Source organism: Dryas octopetala, chromosome 4 (genome assembly GCF_963921425.1).
Source record: "Dryas octopetala chromosome 4, drDryOcto1.1, whole genome shotgun sequence".
Classification (NCBI taxonomy): Eukaryota; Viridiplantae; Streptophyta; class Magnoliopsida; order Rosales; family Rosaceae; genus Dryas; species Dryas octopetala.
The window spans coordinates 12,810,157-12,826,270 of record NC_141369.1 but is presented as its reverse complement, the minus strand read 5'-3'; the positions used below and the strand labels follow the sequence as shown (position 1 = coordinate 12,826,270).

At 37.0% G+C, this 16,114-nt stretch overlaps 3 protein-coding genes across 3 annotated transcripts; 1 reads left to right on the top strand and 2 right to left on the bottom strand.

Moving 5' to 3' along the window:
* Positions 1–1,031: 1,031 nt before the first annotated feature.
* Positions 1,032–6,697, top strand: LOC147286959 (S15/NS1, RNA-binding protein). The gene is made up of 5 exons (XM_086240398.1): positions 1,032–2,141; positions 3,239–3,321; positions 4,782–4,893; positions 5,808–5,860; positions 6,134–6,697. Exons 1-5 carry the CDS (start codon positions 1,154–1,156, stop codon positions 6,326–6,328), a joined length of 1,431 nt encoding a protein of 476 aa, XP_086096524.1. The 5' UTR covers positions 1,032–1,153; the 3' UTR covers positions 6,329–6,697.
* Positions 6,698–7,297: 600 nt separating this feature from the next.
* On the bottom strand, positions 7,298–9,260 carry LOC147286958 (RNI-like superfamily protein). The gene has a single exon (XM_086241891.1). The coding sequence runs from the start codon at positions 9,157–9,159 to the stop codon at positions 7,477–7,479; it is 1,683 nt and encodes a 560-aa protein (XP_086098017.1). The 5' UTR covers positions 9,160–9,260; the 3' UTR covers positions 7,298–7,476.
* A 3,505-nt stretch (positions 9,261–12,765) lies between these two features.
* On the bottom strand, positions 12,766–13,373 carry LOC147286957 (uncharacterized). The gene has a single exon (XM_086240857.1). The coding sequence runs from the start codon at positions 13,321–13,323 to the stop codon at positions 12,766–12,768; it is 558 nt and encodes a 185-aa protein (XP_086096983.1). The 5' UTR covers positions 13,324–13,373.
* Positions 13,374–16,114: the final 2,741 nt, after the last annotated feature.

Below are 16,114 nucleotides of genomic sequence, written 5' to 3'. Positions count from 1 at the left end.
ATACATACAAACTGAGAAATGCACTGAAACTACACAAAACATTCAGATTCGTTACTTCAAAAAATTATTCAGAAGCATGCCATAAAAACAATAAAAAAAAAAAAAGTTCCAGACTTTCTTCCACAGAGTCAGAAACATCCACTTCCGAATCAGACTGACCCCTAGCGACTATTCAGAGGAAGAACCATAAATTTAGTACACAACCCACTTCAAACTCACATCAAACTGCGAAAATGTTGTTATGCATTCCACAAATTACCAATATCCCGAATCTAAATAGGCAAAAACAAGCCAAAAATGTAGATCACAGTTCAAAACTGCAAATTGAATTCAATACTCAACATACACGTATCCAACTAACTGAGTTTAGATTTGTAGTACAAACTTTGCAGGGGTCTCGCCGGGGAAGAAAGTTGCAGACTTTGCAGGGAGTCACGCCGTAGAAGGAGGCAAGGCGCTGTCGCAGGCGGAGAAGACAGAGTGAAGAGAGAGAGAGAGTCACGCCGGAGAAGGAAGCAAGGGGCTGTCGCAGGCGGAGAAGACAGAGTGAAGAGAGAGAGAGTCACGTCGGAGAAGGAGGCAAAGGGAGAGAAATGTTTTGCGCAGGGGAGAAGACAGAGAGAAGAACTGAAGGAGAGATCTGAGTGTGTGGATGAAAAAGAGAGAGAGATCCGAGTAATGAGGTACAGCGAAATTTCAAAATTTACAGTGAAATTTTGTCGAAATTTCATAGAAATGCACTTGAAGGGGGATCGAAATTTCGCCGAAAAATTACCAAAAATTAAGGGTTATGTGATAAAATTTCAGAATCCCAAAAAAACGAAAATTTTGACAAAATTTCACCGAAATTTTTGAAATTTCACTCCTTAGATGAAATGCATACAAAATAAACTTTGGCCTTGTGTTTCACGTGACCCAATGTTTTAAGTCTTTTAGTAAGTTTTTCTCTTTTTCTTTCTTCTTTTGGCCACAAAATTTTTCTCTTTTCCGAATGAACCAACCAAGTAGTACTCCTAGCAAAACCGCTCCCCATAAACAGACCCGGTCCAACCCAACAAAACCCGGTTCCTAAAACCCAAGTAAACCCCGATTCCTTCTTCATGTTCGTCTTCCTCAAATTCCAAAACCTAGGCTTTCCTCAGTTTCGACAACAATGGCTCTCCAACTGAGATCCAGACACCGAACCCTAACCAACCCATCTGTCGTCGACCTCTTCTCTACCTCTTCCTCTTGGAGATCCAGACACCGAACCCTAACCAACCCATCTTTCGTCCACCTCTTCTCTACCTCTTCCTCCAGAGACCCATCTGACCCGGCGGACCCAGCTGACCCAAATCCCCAATCCCTCTCTTCCTATTTCAGCGATGTCAAGGCCAGCCTCAAACAACGGCAACAACAACAAACAAGAAGACCCACTTCTCAAACTCCCTCCTTTTCCAACCCTGCTCCTCCTAGACCCTCCAAAGTCGCTTCCTTGGAAGAAATCCGCCAGAAGCTCGCGGAGAGTAGGCGCCGAACCTCTGTGTCAGACCAGACTAACTCAAACTCTGCACCTCCGCAACAGTCTTCAACTGCTCCAAATCCCTCGCAGCAGCACATCTCTTTTCAGGAGCTGTATAAGAGAAATGTGCTTGCCAAGGCTGAGGACTCCAATGCTGAAAAGGGTGTGAGCAGTGGGGAGCTCTCTTTTGATGCGATTCGAGAGAGTTTGAAGAAAATAAGGCTGACTTCGAATGTGCAGAACGAGAGGAAGGTTGGGGACCCAATGTCTTTATCCGCATTTACCAATAGCTTGAAGCTGAAGCCGAATGTGATTGGTGGGACGGACACGTTGCCGGCGTCGGTGTTCGGGAAGGAGCTGATGGGGAAGAAGGAAGGGGAGAGGTCAAGTGCGATGAAGACGGAGTTTGTGAAGATGTATAGCCATGAAGAGTTGGGGGAGAAGTTGAAGAAGTTGAGGCCGGAGCCCAAGGGGGACAACTGGTTTTCGTTGGAGGAGTTGAATGAGAGGTTGATGAAGTTGAGGGAGATGGAAGAGAAGGAGACTGAGAGTAACATCAGCGGCATTTCGTTTAGAGATTTGAGGGACAGCTTGGCGAAGTTGAAGACAGCCGACGAGGAGAAGGCGATGAAAACTTCGAGTGAGTAAGCAGTTTTGTGATATTTTGGTTGATTATATGTGTAATTTCTCATGTTATTTGAATGGTTCACTTTTATAGAAATATACAGTTTGTTTGCTGAGAAATTGTAGTCTATGAAATGGGATGAAAATTGGGACCAAAACAAATGCCTTCTTGATAAGATGAAGAAAATGTAAAATGAGTGATCTATTAAGCAAATAGGTGATTAAAAGGATGCCTAATTCTTTCTTTTGTGAAAAGATATCAGTACCTATCATTTTGACATTTAGAGTTTTTGTGAGGCTTGCATTTTGAAGTTTTGTGAAAGCCCCTCCCATTTCTAGGTGAGAACCTTTCTAATTTTCTGAAATGATGAAAGGGCCTAGAGTAATGAGTACTCTCTCTTTTTTTTTTTTCCTCTTTGAACTTTTTCAAATGGTTGCTACAAAAGTGATTTACTGAAGAAAACTTCAGTGCTACTTGCTACATAGTAGCCATGTTTCTGTATCGCTAATTATTCAACAGAACAATTAACTATTGTTTTACCACTTGAATCTTGATATACCATCTTATATTCTTATTTGGTTCCAATATTTGGTTATCACTTTAAAGAAGATAGCATAGTCTCCATTTCAGGCTTTATGACAAGTTCAAGTCTAATGCTCTGTTTGCTGACAATGTGGAGTAAAACTTGAATTTTTCAGTGTATAGAAGTTATAAGCTTATTGTTTAGCTTGAATGTAACAAATGAAGATTTTTATTTATACAGAAAGTTAGTTATGCAGCATAAATAGTTATCTTCCCCAACTGAAACATATAAGCTCTTATCCCCAGTTAGATTAAACTTTGAAAACATGGCAATTGGCTCAAGTTATAGCTTCTGGGGGACTGGGATCATTTCCTGGTTTCTTTCCAAAGAAAAATCCTGGGTTTATCACAATGTAGAATAAGAAAGGGAGTTAATAAATTTAGTTTGTGGGTTTTATACTTTTAATTTACCAGTGTCTGAAATGTTTGTTCAATGCTCTGTAGTACCTCACCCCATAGAAGTTTCATATTTGATTTGCTTGCTTTAAGAGATTGTCTTATGAAATTATTGATCGATTATATTGTTTCAGTCCAGAGGCTTGATATCTTGGGCCAGTTAGGTCGAACTCCTAACTTTATGCTGCAACCTCCAAAGGAAGAATTGGTTGAAAAGGCAAGTATAGCTTTTTTGTTAACTTTATGCCTCACTTGTGAATTCTCGCAAGATTCTTGAATTTACGATACTAAATTGTCCATACCCCACCATTTGATTTGATGTTGCACTCAATATTAGTCAACCAAAATATGTTAAACAATTTATTTATTGTGTGGGTAAATTGTATATACACATTATAAAGTATGCATGTAACTCTTGCATGGTTTGAAAATGCGTGTACCTCTTGCATGGTTTATTTATACAATGTGCAGAACAGTAGATGGTAGTGTTGCTAATGTGGCCTCATGAACTAAATAATCTTCAAATTGTCCTTCTTTATAAATGTTGATGTAAAGTTCTTTAAAAATTTAACTCTATTATTTTACTCAAGTTTTTATAGAGTTTTCAAACTTGTTGATTGGTTGACCAGATTTCAAAATTTTGTGATCCATATTGGTACTTAAACATTGACGTGATCAGTGGCATTAATCAGTTGTATGAGGCCATATTTTGCTTCAATAATGATGCAATCAATGGCATTAGATGATTTGTTTTGCTCCAAGTTTGGTGGAATTAGTTAATTTAAACTATGCGTTCCAGGTCCAGTTTGTCTTTATATCCAAAGGAATGTGGCTTTGAGGAGAATTATAGGGCAGGTGCTTACTTTTTTCAAAAGGGTTAAATGTAAGCCGTATAAGTATCTTTATAATATCAGTTTCATCAGATACGTTTTTTAATCATAAAAAACTGAAGTTCTTGCAAGTTTCTAATAGGTTATAGGAAAAACTATGAGATTTTATATGGTAAGAAGACAGATGTTATATATGATCATTAGATAGCTCTGCTGGATTTTTTTTTGGTATTATGACTATAGCATGAATATATACTATGTCAAATATTTGTTCCTTTGCTGTTGAAAAAAAAAATTAGGTAAGGCTTAGAAATTCAACTTTTTTCGTCTTTCTCAAAGTACACATGATCCTAGTACATAAGTAGTGTACAGCGGAATGGCTCAAAAATTACAACCTACAATCTAAAAAATTCATTAATGAATTGAAAAGATGATATTTGTGAATTTTCTAGTTGATTTTTCTTTTATCTTGGATATGGAACTACTATAAATAAGGGTCCAAATGGAATGAAGTTTCAGAATTTTTTTTAATTTAAAAGTTTCTGGGCATTGAAGATTGCATATGTTATCCTGATAGAAATGGAGACAGTCATTACATATACATTGATGCATTGCTACGTTTCTTGGAAGATGTAACTCAGACTTTTGGTCTTGATGTTGTCATTGATATATATTTTGTTAGTTGAGGTAAAATTAAGTTCATATTGTATCCTATCTGTCTATAGCTCATGTTCTTTCTCAGAAATTTTGGTGTGCACTTATAGATGCTTGAATTGTTGTAGTTCTTACATGAAGTAATTGTACTGTACTTTGGTGACTAATATATTTAATAATATGTTTGATGCAGTATTTCCATCCAGATAACATGTCGTCTGCAGAAAAACTGAAAATTGAGCTTGCCAAAGTTAGAGATGAATTTAAAATGTCAGAATCAGATTGTGGTTCTGCACGAGTTCAAGGTATAGGTTTTGATTTTAGTTTCATTACACTTATTTATTTGTAGAGCAATGCTTTTTTCTGAATTTCTTTTCTATGATACAAGTGTTCTATCTTTATATTTGGCATGCACATACTGATTTTTGAATTATGCAGAAGTTTAACTCCACTTTCATTTGGTTCTTTCAATTGACTTGCTTGTTTAATCCCCTCTCATCCATGACAACTAAGAGGGCTCTTTTCATTGTTATTATTATTATTTTTTGAAGTTCCGTTCTGTATATGATTTCTTCTTTGTCATACACCGTCACACAACTAGAGGAGAAGAGAAAGGGTGAGAACAAGATGGAACACATGGTATGGCCAGAAACTAAGTTAAAAAATAAAATCTGGAATGTGGACAGCAGCTACAACTTGGACGTCTGAGAAGCTTAGTGTTAGGATGTAGGATTTGCTGGAAGGGAAAGGGTTCGAAAAATATGTGGATGTAAGGCTTTTAGTAATGTAAGAAGTGGGAGAGGGTTTGGAGATCCAAATTGGGAAAGGAAATTGAAAGTATGGGCTGCTGTTCTGCATTATGAACAGTGACCCAAGAATAGTAATTTGATTCTTCTGTAAAGTTAATTGCAAATTGATTATGGATTGTGTTAGGGTTCATAAAATAGGAATGCTAGGATACCGTATGATTTAGAATCTCACTAAGGCTTTCTAGGAGTCTGACCTAGACGTTCATATAGAGTCTCACCATCAAAGAACAGCAAATTTGCTTAAAGTTTCATTATCTTTTCTTTTTCCCCTTGAAGAATGAAAATCAGATAAGCTGCAATTCGTTTGAATTATTTTTCCTTTTGAGCATTTCCATTCCCTAACGTATGTTTGCTATATGTTGTACTTGTTGTGAATGTTTATTAACCTTTTTCTCCTGACTGTCTTGCAGTGGCACAACTCACAACTAGGATCAAACATCTATCTTCAGTTTTACACAAAAAGGTGACATTTGAACCTAGAACTCACAACTTAAGCTTGCAATTTCTTCTGTGAGGTCGGGTCAGTAACAACCTAGAAGTTGTAATGTTTTATGGAGAATGTTTCAAGGAAATCCATAAGCTGGTCTTTTGGATTGTTATGAACTTGGGATATGCTCAATGTGTTCTAGGTTGTGACTTGTTAAACATGTGCGTAACATGGGTGGGTTTAACCTTTTAAATCAGTTACAAGTTTCTGTGACCATAAGTAACAGCTTATTTTCTTTATTTTCTGTAGGATAAGCATTCTCTTAAAGGTCTTCAAGCAATGGTGCAGAACAGGAAGAAGCTATTGAAATATCTTCGAAGAACTGACTGGGATTCTTACTGCCTTGTTCTCTCTAAACTTGGCCTCCGGGACAAGCCAGATAACAAGAGGGACAGGCCAATCATATCAAAAAGAAAGAAGGGCAAGTCAGCTTACAGGAATTAGACCTGTCAGACATTTTTTTGGTCTCTGTTTCTTCAGCATTTTGGTTTTTGTCTGGTCAACTATAACTTTGTTCCAATTTTGTAAGGGAAGGAAATTGAATAAATATGTTACTTATGTATTTTTCTGTTAAGATTTTTTTTTTGGTCCAAATTTCTCTTGAGACATGATTGTTAAATTCCGAAGTTATACAACACCAAACTAACGCAACCATTGCTGTATTTTGTTCCAATGGATTGTGTTGGTAAAAACTTATTGTAAAGTCATGTTCTTTTTCCTTTTGTTTTGGTATCCTCTCGGACCTCTTCCAATTGCAGATACTGCAAATTGTAAAATAGAGAAGTTCCTAGATTTTGAGCTCCATTAATTTCACCTCGTGCATTACCATTCTGTTTCTTTGTGTATCCTTTTTTTTGGTGGTGGGGGAGGGGGGGTGGTGGGGAGATGGTTCTGACCTCACCTCGCAAGAACACAGACCTACTAATCATATCATTTGCAACACAAGTAATATGATGAGAGACATTCTACATAGTTTAAATTTTGTTGAGAAATCAGAAGTATTAATATTATTATTAAGTGGGCAGTTTGAAAACAAAGACTCAGGTCCACTGGCTCTAATGTGCCTTTTATTAGTTTGTGTAGTTACTGTTTCATGGACACCTCAACTAGTTTGCATCCAAACAACCAGAAGACAACCGCTATGGATCTATGAAATCTGCATGCAAGTGGCTAAAATTTGGGATGCTCTGCTTTTAGCATAAGTAAACTGCCTAAATCTAATTGTAGTTGAACCATTTCTTGCAATTGAATCCAAATTCATGGTAGCTATGGGAACAAAATTTGTGAGAAATGTGTGCGAATTTGAAGTAATTTTCCTAAACTGTATGTGAGGAATTGCATGTTTCTGAAGAGAATTTAGATGAAAATTCTGTGTCCTGTTTTGATAACTATATATCTATGCTTGATTGTGTGATACAACAAAGACAACTAAATAGCAAGATTCAAGATACAACTAATACCAACATCTGAAAGCATCGTCCACAATTTCCATTGGCAGTAAACATAGTTGCTGCATAATTTATTGAGTTAAAACCATAAGATGCAGAAAAATACAAATTCTGTGTGCAAGAGAATGCTTGATCATGTAAAAGCTAGTCCTCACAAATAAGACACCCATGGCGCAAAAAAAGGTTCCTTTGGCTTTCAGTAGGAACAAAACCACAAGGAGGGACTATTTTCTTCAGTGAAGGCCTGGAAAACACCATCCAAGGAACAATATCAGCACTGACATTATTACACCACTTCAAATTTATCTCCTTCAATTCTTTGCAGTTCTCCACCACTTCCTTCACTCCCTTCGCCGTCACGTTCAAGCAGCCTGCCAAATCCAATTGCAGCAGCCTGCAACATCTTTTCCCAATCATACCCAATGCATAATCATCAATTCTCAATCCCTTTACGCACAATACCTCCAACTTGGGAAGTTCAAAGCCTATCAAAAGATTCTTCATCACACTACATTGGCTTATCTCCAAATGCCTAATCTTAGAGCATCTCTTCAGAACTTCCACAATGCCTTCTTCTGTAATGTTCACACAATGACTCAAATTGAGCAGTTCCAAATTGGGAAAGACAGATGCATAATTCATTATACAGAAATCGCCCATTGAAGTATTTTGAGCCAAGTTTAGAGATATGACCCCAAGGTTCTTCTCACAATTGGTTTGAAGGCTTTCATCCCCAATCTCTGTTCCTACCATTTCGATCTCATTTAAAATCGGACAGCTTATCGAGAGGAGGTACAAGGTGATATTGGTCAGCCTACTGCAAAAGCTAAGGTTTATATAAGTGATACTATGGAGGACCCAAGATATCTCAGCCATGTCCTTGTCTGTGAGGAAATATGCCCCTTCAAGATCTAAGTACTCAACAAGGAACTGGCACCGTCTCAACAGAAATGAAATCCCAGAAAAACTATAGCTTGTACAATTAGAAAGAATGAGCTTCTTCAAAGGGAACTGTGCCTCTGCTACTGAATACAGGAACTCATCCGAAATATCAGAATCCGAAAAATCAATAGTCGACAAGGCTTTCGAGAATACTAATGAGTCTTTGAACCCTGAACTAGCCAAAGGAACCCCAATTCCACAAACCGAAACAGAATTCAAGCGACCAGAGTCACGGATCAGCTTAGCTATACCATTATGTGTTATGAAGTTACAAAAGTGAATCACAACTTGGGTTAACAACACACAGTGCATAGACAGAGACACAAGGGACTGATCAGTGATAAAGTCATTACCAGAAAGGTTGATCTTCTTCAGCAATTTGAGCTTGGACGACAAGGAAAAGATTCCTTTATCAGATATGCTAGAGTAGCTGATGTCAAGCTCTTCGAGATATGAAAATGATTGGGCTAGTTCGTTCAGATGACAGTCCTGTAAGCCGCTGATTCTCGAGCAGTTCAAATGCTTCAAATTCGTCATTTTGGACCCCAACACTCGTAACCCATTAGCTGGAAAAGTCGTTTGATTGGAAACGTTGAGCGATTCCAAGTCCAACCCAGAACGCGCAATTTGATACAGAAGGGAATTCAATTCACCGCGGAACTCAGCGAGGTCTATGTGCTTGAGTCGTCTGAACCTCTGAAGAAGACGAGGCAGGACTGCTTGAGCTGTTGGGTCAGAGAGTTTGAGAGTGAATAAACGGTGATTCGTGAGTGACAGGAATTGCTTGGAGACCAGAGAGAGTGAGTCCAAGTGAGTGTGTTGGTCAATTTGACTGATTATGTTTGCCCAGCATTCCTCTGGCAAATCTGCAACTTTTTCTGCCATTACTTCAAGTCTTTCGAGATTTGCAAAAACTCAATTGAGAGAAGGATGGGGTTTGGGGTGTTGGTAGATTTTTTTGTTTTAGTCAGGGGGTCATGATAGGTACATTGGATTTGTGGGTGGCTGGGTACTCATACAACTTGTGTGACTGGCCATTGACAGTGTTGAATGGTAGAACCGTCCACTTAAAAAGATGACATGTGTTTAACAAATATAAAAATTAGGCATAAATTTAATTTAAACACGGAACTATATATACTATTTTAACAGGATCTACGAATTTTTAAATATTTTAAATATACACCTGATTTATTATGTAAATTAAAAAATAAAATTTCGTCTATCAATTTATTGAGAGATCAGTTAAATGTCAGCTTGGCTTTTGCTAACGGGGATTAATTGGCGACGTGGCACCAACTTAGCATAGATTTTCTGCCAAATGAGCAACACATGTCCACTTGACATGGGCCCACACACCCATCACCTTTTTCTCACTCGTCGAACGCTCTTCTGACTATTTAGTTTCCAAAAAATATCACGTTTCCCCCAAATTCGAATATAAATATCTCATTTGTGTTCAACGAGCGAGAAATAGATGGTGACTTTGTGGACCCGTGTCAGGGGTTAGGTGGACCTGTGTCGCTCATTTGGCGGGAAATGAGTGACACGGGTCCACCTAACCCCTGGCACGGGCCTACAAACTCTCACTCTCTCTATTATTATTAAATTGTGGGCTCGTGTCGCTCATTTGGCGGGAAATGTTTGCTGAGATAGCACCACGTCGTCAAGTAATCCCGGTCAGCAAAAGCCAAGCTATCATTTAACTGATCTCTCAACGAATCAATGGACATAAATTCATTTTTCAATTTAGATAATAGATCAGGTGTATATTTGAAATATTTTAAAGTTCATGGACCCCGTTGAAATAGCTTATATAGTTATGTGTCTAAATTGAATTTATGCCTAAAAATTTACGTTAATTTTAAAGGTCCATTGACTTTAGGTACCAAATTATAATGTTTTTTCATTTCAACTACTAAAACATTTATGTCATTTCACTTTAGGTACTAAATTTCAATTTAGGTACCAACTTAAAAAAACATAGTTATATCGAACTGTGACTATCTAACAGTCATAACTTTTTTATTGATTTGTTGTTTTTTCAATATTTGCAAGGCTTAAACTTTAATATTTAGTTTTTGGGTTACAGGATTTCATCTCCCAAACCTAAATCAAAAGTATGAAACCCTTAAAAATTTAGATTTTTTCTAAATTTTAAATAGTCACAACTGTGACTGTTCGACAATTACAACTGTAAATGTTCAACAGTCACAACTGTATAACAAACTGATTTGTGACCTAATCCAAAATGTTTTACTCTAGGTTAGTACCTAAACTAAAAAAAATTAGTATTTTACTGCTTTATTAAAAAACTATTGACATTTGGTATTTAATCCTAATTTTCTATAATTTTAAACGCATGTCATTTTTTAATTGGATTTTTTCTACGTCACAATGTGACATGTGTTTAAAAAATAAAAGAATTATCATCAAATTTCAACATATGCCATCTTTTAATTGGATTTTACTACATCACAATGTGAAAATGTTCCACAAATTATTTTGTTGGGCGCATTTGTAGTCTTTGACTTTGAAATGGCAAAGATTTCCATTTTGGAATGTCGCTTTTGGATTGTTTATTTTTAAGAATGGCAATAATACAAGGTAAGATTTATCATTACCATTCTTGCCACGTCGGGTATGCAGGGTTCAAGGTACCTTTCTTTCTTTGAAAACATTTTTTCCTTATATAAAAAGTAAAAAAGCAACATAAATACACAATATAGTATATATAAGATACAGTTGAGAAAAAAATCTTGCATTTTGTGGTTAAAACTTAAGAATGTACAGCTTCAACTTGTTTGTGGAAGTAAATGAATTTTGATTTACATTTTCACTTTTCGATTCAATTTTCGGTCAACATATATAGCATATATCCACTTTCTCCTAACAATCTCAGTTGGCTATTAATCAAATTATTAATTTATTATGATGAAGAGAATGATACAATGAAGGGTTTGGACTTTGGAATTCAAACCTAGTGGTGAATCTGGTGATGGGCATATTATTTTGTAGAAAGGTCTGGTTTTGACAATATTGACCATTGGTTCTTTATGAGTTATGACCATGTCATCATGAGTGATTTATTTTGGGGTATTTTGCATAGGGTAAACAATGGGAGCAAATGGGGGTCCCTTTGCAAGTGTGTTGACCCCAGCTGTCCTCGGAGGATTCACGCTTCTTCAGTACACTTGATAAGATAGAGTGCAATCTGGAAAAAAGTTCTTTTTTTACCTTCTTTTTATAAGTTATTTCGCTTAATCCATGGGCTTAATTAATATATAACATTCTAGGCTGTTTGTAACATGATAAACAATTTTTATTAGATTTAATCCGACATAGTTGAGTGGATTTAATCCAAAAGTAGTTAAGTATAAAATTCTAATCCAACAATAGTTAAACATAAAATTCTCCGTTATATGGTAAATGATGAATATATTTCTTTGAGGAAATTACAGATTTAGTCCAGTTATTTTATACCTAGTTCAATTTTGGTCCACAATCTTTTTTAAGTTCTGTTTTGGTCCACTAAATGTTCCACTTGTTCAGTAAAGGTCCATATTTGTTTTCTCAAATTTGGCATGCTTTTTATCCTATCAAATCTCACCCAAATTCAGCGAACATATACTTGTTTTAAAGCTATGTATTTCTTCTTTACAACCATATAAAAATCATTCAAATTGGAGTTCTAAAACTCAAGATAATTGACCCCAAAGTAGGGTACCCGAAACTGCCAATTTTTCAAACTTCACCCAATCTCAATTCTTTTAGATTATAATACTCCAAATTTGTTTTTATGACTAAGAAATGATGAAATATAACTTATAGTTCAATTATAATTGAAGAAAACACAACCCAAAGGATTTAAATTCACAAATCTGGACCTTTACTGAACAAATGAAACAATTAGTGGACCAAAACAGAACTTAAAAAAGATTATGGACCAAAATTGAACTAGGTATAAAATAAGTGGACCTAATCTGTAATTTTCTCTATTTCTTTATATCTATATTTATAAATGAAAATATAAATTACAAAGACGACCACTTTTAAGGCTGGTTTGATTCAAATTTTGGAAGTTTAAGAAATCAATTGCATTCTCATATTTGGTAAAGTAGGTCAGTCCAACAATAACTCAATTCCATTCCCTTCAATTCCTTCTAATATTATCATATCCAATTACATAACTCAAAAATAAAAATAATGCGAAAGAATATTATAAGGCAGGAAAGTCCAACAGAGAAAAATAGAATTATGCAAAGGCAAGTTGTGCAAGTATATATATAATCATCTAAGTTTTTTCAAGGACACAATGGATGATCAAAATTAAAGCGATATCATATTCATACATTACAAAACAAAATGTAATTCACATTTGGTAGCAATTATTTCAATTAACTCGACTCAACAAGCATATATAAGAAACAGAGAAAAAAAAAAACATATATAAGAAACAGAGAAAGTTAACAATTTAATTAGCTCTTAATTTTAAGGGAGAACTGGGGGTGACATTAATGGCTGCTCCAATGCCTCATTGAAACCTGCATCCGGTGCTGGTGGTGTAGATGCTAATGGAAGCGGTTCCTGTGTATTTTGGGGCACTTCAGGAATTGGAGGTGGCAGAAAGATTTCTGGTGACTGTGGAATGGGAAGAGATGGTGGCTGATCAATCACACCACCATCACCAATGTCTGGTGCAGGTGGTGTAAATGAAAATGGATCTTGGGGTGGTAATAGTGGAATCTGTGGAGGCTGATCTTCAGTTGGTGCAGTTGGGGTTGGTGTAAATGGAAATGGATCTTGGGGTGGTAGTAGTGGAATCTGTGGAGGCTGATCATCACCAGATGGTGGTGATGTGAATATTGGAACAAGTGGTGGTGATGGGGTGGACTGATCATCAACTGGTGGTGGTAATAAGTCTGGTGTGGGTGGAGGAAGATTGAAATCTGGTTGCTGTGGTGTGGTAGGTACTAATGGTGGAAAGGGTGCTGGGTCAGGGACAGCATCAGGAGGTGACAACCATGGAAGTGTGGGTGGTTCTATCATTTCTGGTGGTGGTGGTGGTAGTATGAATGGTATTGGTGGCGGTAGGAGTGCTGGTGGTGGAGGAGATGGTGGAGGTGGTGAAGGAACTAAAGGCGGCGGCGGTGGAGGAATTGGCGGCGGCGATGATGGCGGTGGAGCAGTTGGCGGAGGTGCGGATGGCGGTGGAGGAATTGGTGGTGGCGCTGATGGCGGTGGAGGAATTGGTGGCGGCGCTGATGGCGGTGGAGGAATTGGTGGCGGCAAGGATGGCGGTGGAGAAATAATGAAGGGTGGGGGTGATGGTAGAAGTGGTGGTGGTGAAGGTAGCAATGGGGGTAAAGGTGGTGGAGAAGGGATTTGTGGTGGCCTTGGAGATGGTCTTGGTGTTGGTGCAAATGGGTTATTTGGGGAAGGGTAAGTAGGAAAAGGCCATTGGCCACAGGTTCCAAATAGGAATTGGAATAATGGGTCACAATTTGATCTTGATGATCTTCCACCATGGCTGCCTCTTCTTCTAGAACTTGATCTGCCTCTGCTTCTGCTGCTTCTACTGCTTCTTGATCTCTTTTGTTCTTCTTCTCTGCCTAATTGCTGGTGTTGGGGTGTGGGATTGTGTTGGGCTTCTGTGATTGTTTGGGTGATCAGTAGCAATGCTAAGAGAATAACACTGATTACTGTGTTTGCTTTCATTTCTGGTTTATGTTCCTCTCCTATTTGCCTTACTTCTATCTATGTACTTATGAGGATACAAATATATTTATAGAGTGAACAAAAATAGGGAAATCATATGATGTTTATGACATTATGTACATGCAATGCACCATAATATCTAGCGTCATCACTTTCACTCAATACAATAAGTGCGTGTCATGTGTTATAAAAACTAACTATAATTAAAACTAAGATTAACTATAATATAATTTGTCGTACGTCTTGAATAAATGGTAATATTGAACTATAATTAAAGATAGGCAAATTTATTCTTCAGTATGTCTTCTACTAGTAAAGTGGTGCTTCACAATCAAACCAAACATGGGATGTGAGCATCTAATTACATATTTTCTCACTAAATTCATATATAATTTGAGATTAGTTTATGTAAATCATGTTTGTATTTGGGTTTGTATGAGGTCAACTGGTGAAATATGCACAATCAACTGCCAGAACTGGGGCAATGCGTTAATGCACATTTATGTGCTACACTTACTATGAGATAAGGGCCACCTAATTTTTCCGACTTTCAACAATATGGATTGATATGGACTCTGTCTCTCACACTCAGGGGCTGCCTAGTTTGAAGTGCCAGTGTTGACAACAACATTAATATATAAATTGAAAATATGGTTGGTTTTATTTGAATTATGCAGAAGTTTAACTCCACTTTCAATTGGTTCTTTCAATTGACTTGCAGACAGTTGTTTAATCCCCTCTCATTCATGACAACTAAGAGGGCTCTTTTCATTGTTGTTATTATTATTTTTTGAAGTTCTGTTCTGTATATGATTTCTTCTTTGTCATACACCGTCATACAACTAAGGGGAGAAGAGAAAGGGTGAGAACAAGATGGAACATGGTATGGCCAGAAACTAAGTTAAAAAATAAAATCTGGAATGTGGACAGCAGCTACAACTTGGACGTCTGAGAAGCTTAGTGTTAGGATGTAGGATTTGCTGGAAGGGAAAGGGTTCGAAAAATATGTGGATGTAAGGTTTTTAGTGATGAAAGTATGGGCTGCTGTTCTGCATTATGAACAGTGACCCAAGAGTAGTAATTTAATTCTTCTGTAAAGTTAATTGCAAATTGATTATGGATTGTGTTAGGGTTCATAAGAATCTCACTAAGGCTTTCTAGGAGTCTGACCTAGACGTTCATATAGAGTCTCACCATCAAAGACCAGCAGATTTGCTGAAAGTTTCATTATCTTTTCTTTTCCCCTTGAAGAATGAAAATCAGATAAGCTGCAATTCGTTTGAATTACTTTTCCTTTTTTTTTTTTGGTGGTGGGGGGGAGATGGTTCTGACCTCACCTCGCAAGAACATAGACCTACTAATCATATCATTTGCAACACAAGTAATATGATGGGAGACATTCTACATAGTTTAAATTTTGTTGAGAAATCAGAAGTACTAATATTATTATTAATTGGGCAGTTTGAAAACAAAGACTCAGGTCCACTGGCTCTAATGTGCCTTTTATTAGTTTGTGTAGTTACTGTTTCATGGACACCTCAACTAGTTTGCATCCAAACAACCAGAAGACAACCGCTATGGATCTATGAAATCTACATGCAAGTGGCTAAAATTTGATTCAACTTTTTCTCAAATGGGATGTTCACATTGTCATTAATGTAAACATCCCCCAAGCCAATACCATGAACTTTACTAGAGAGAATACATGAAGCATGAACTAATACTATGAAAGTCTATCACTTAAAAAAAACTCTACGAAAGTTTGTATAAATCTAAACCGAGTACATGTGACCACCAAGCATTGGGAGAGTAGAGCATTCTTGCTAGTTTGCCCACAACTGCATTACCTTCACTGAAAATGTGGGTTGCTTTGAACTCCATCTTGCTGACCAAAAAAGACACAATTCTTCCATTTTGTTGTTCAAATGGTCCAAGACTCCAAGGAACCAGAGCAGGACTTGTGATCAAATGCCCATAAATAGTCACAAATCTAGCTAGATTTCAGGTTCTCCAGATTAGCACACTGAACACATACAAGTACTTGGTACCACTGGACATATACAAGTACCACTTAATTCTATGCAATGACTAAAAGCACACTGAATTCAAATACAAAGAAAAA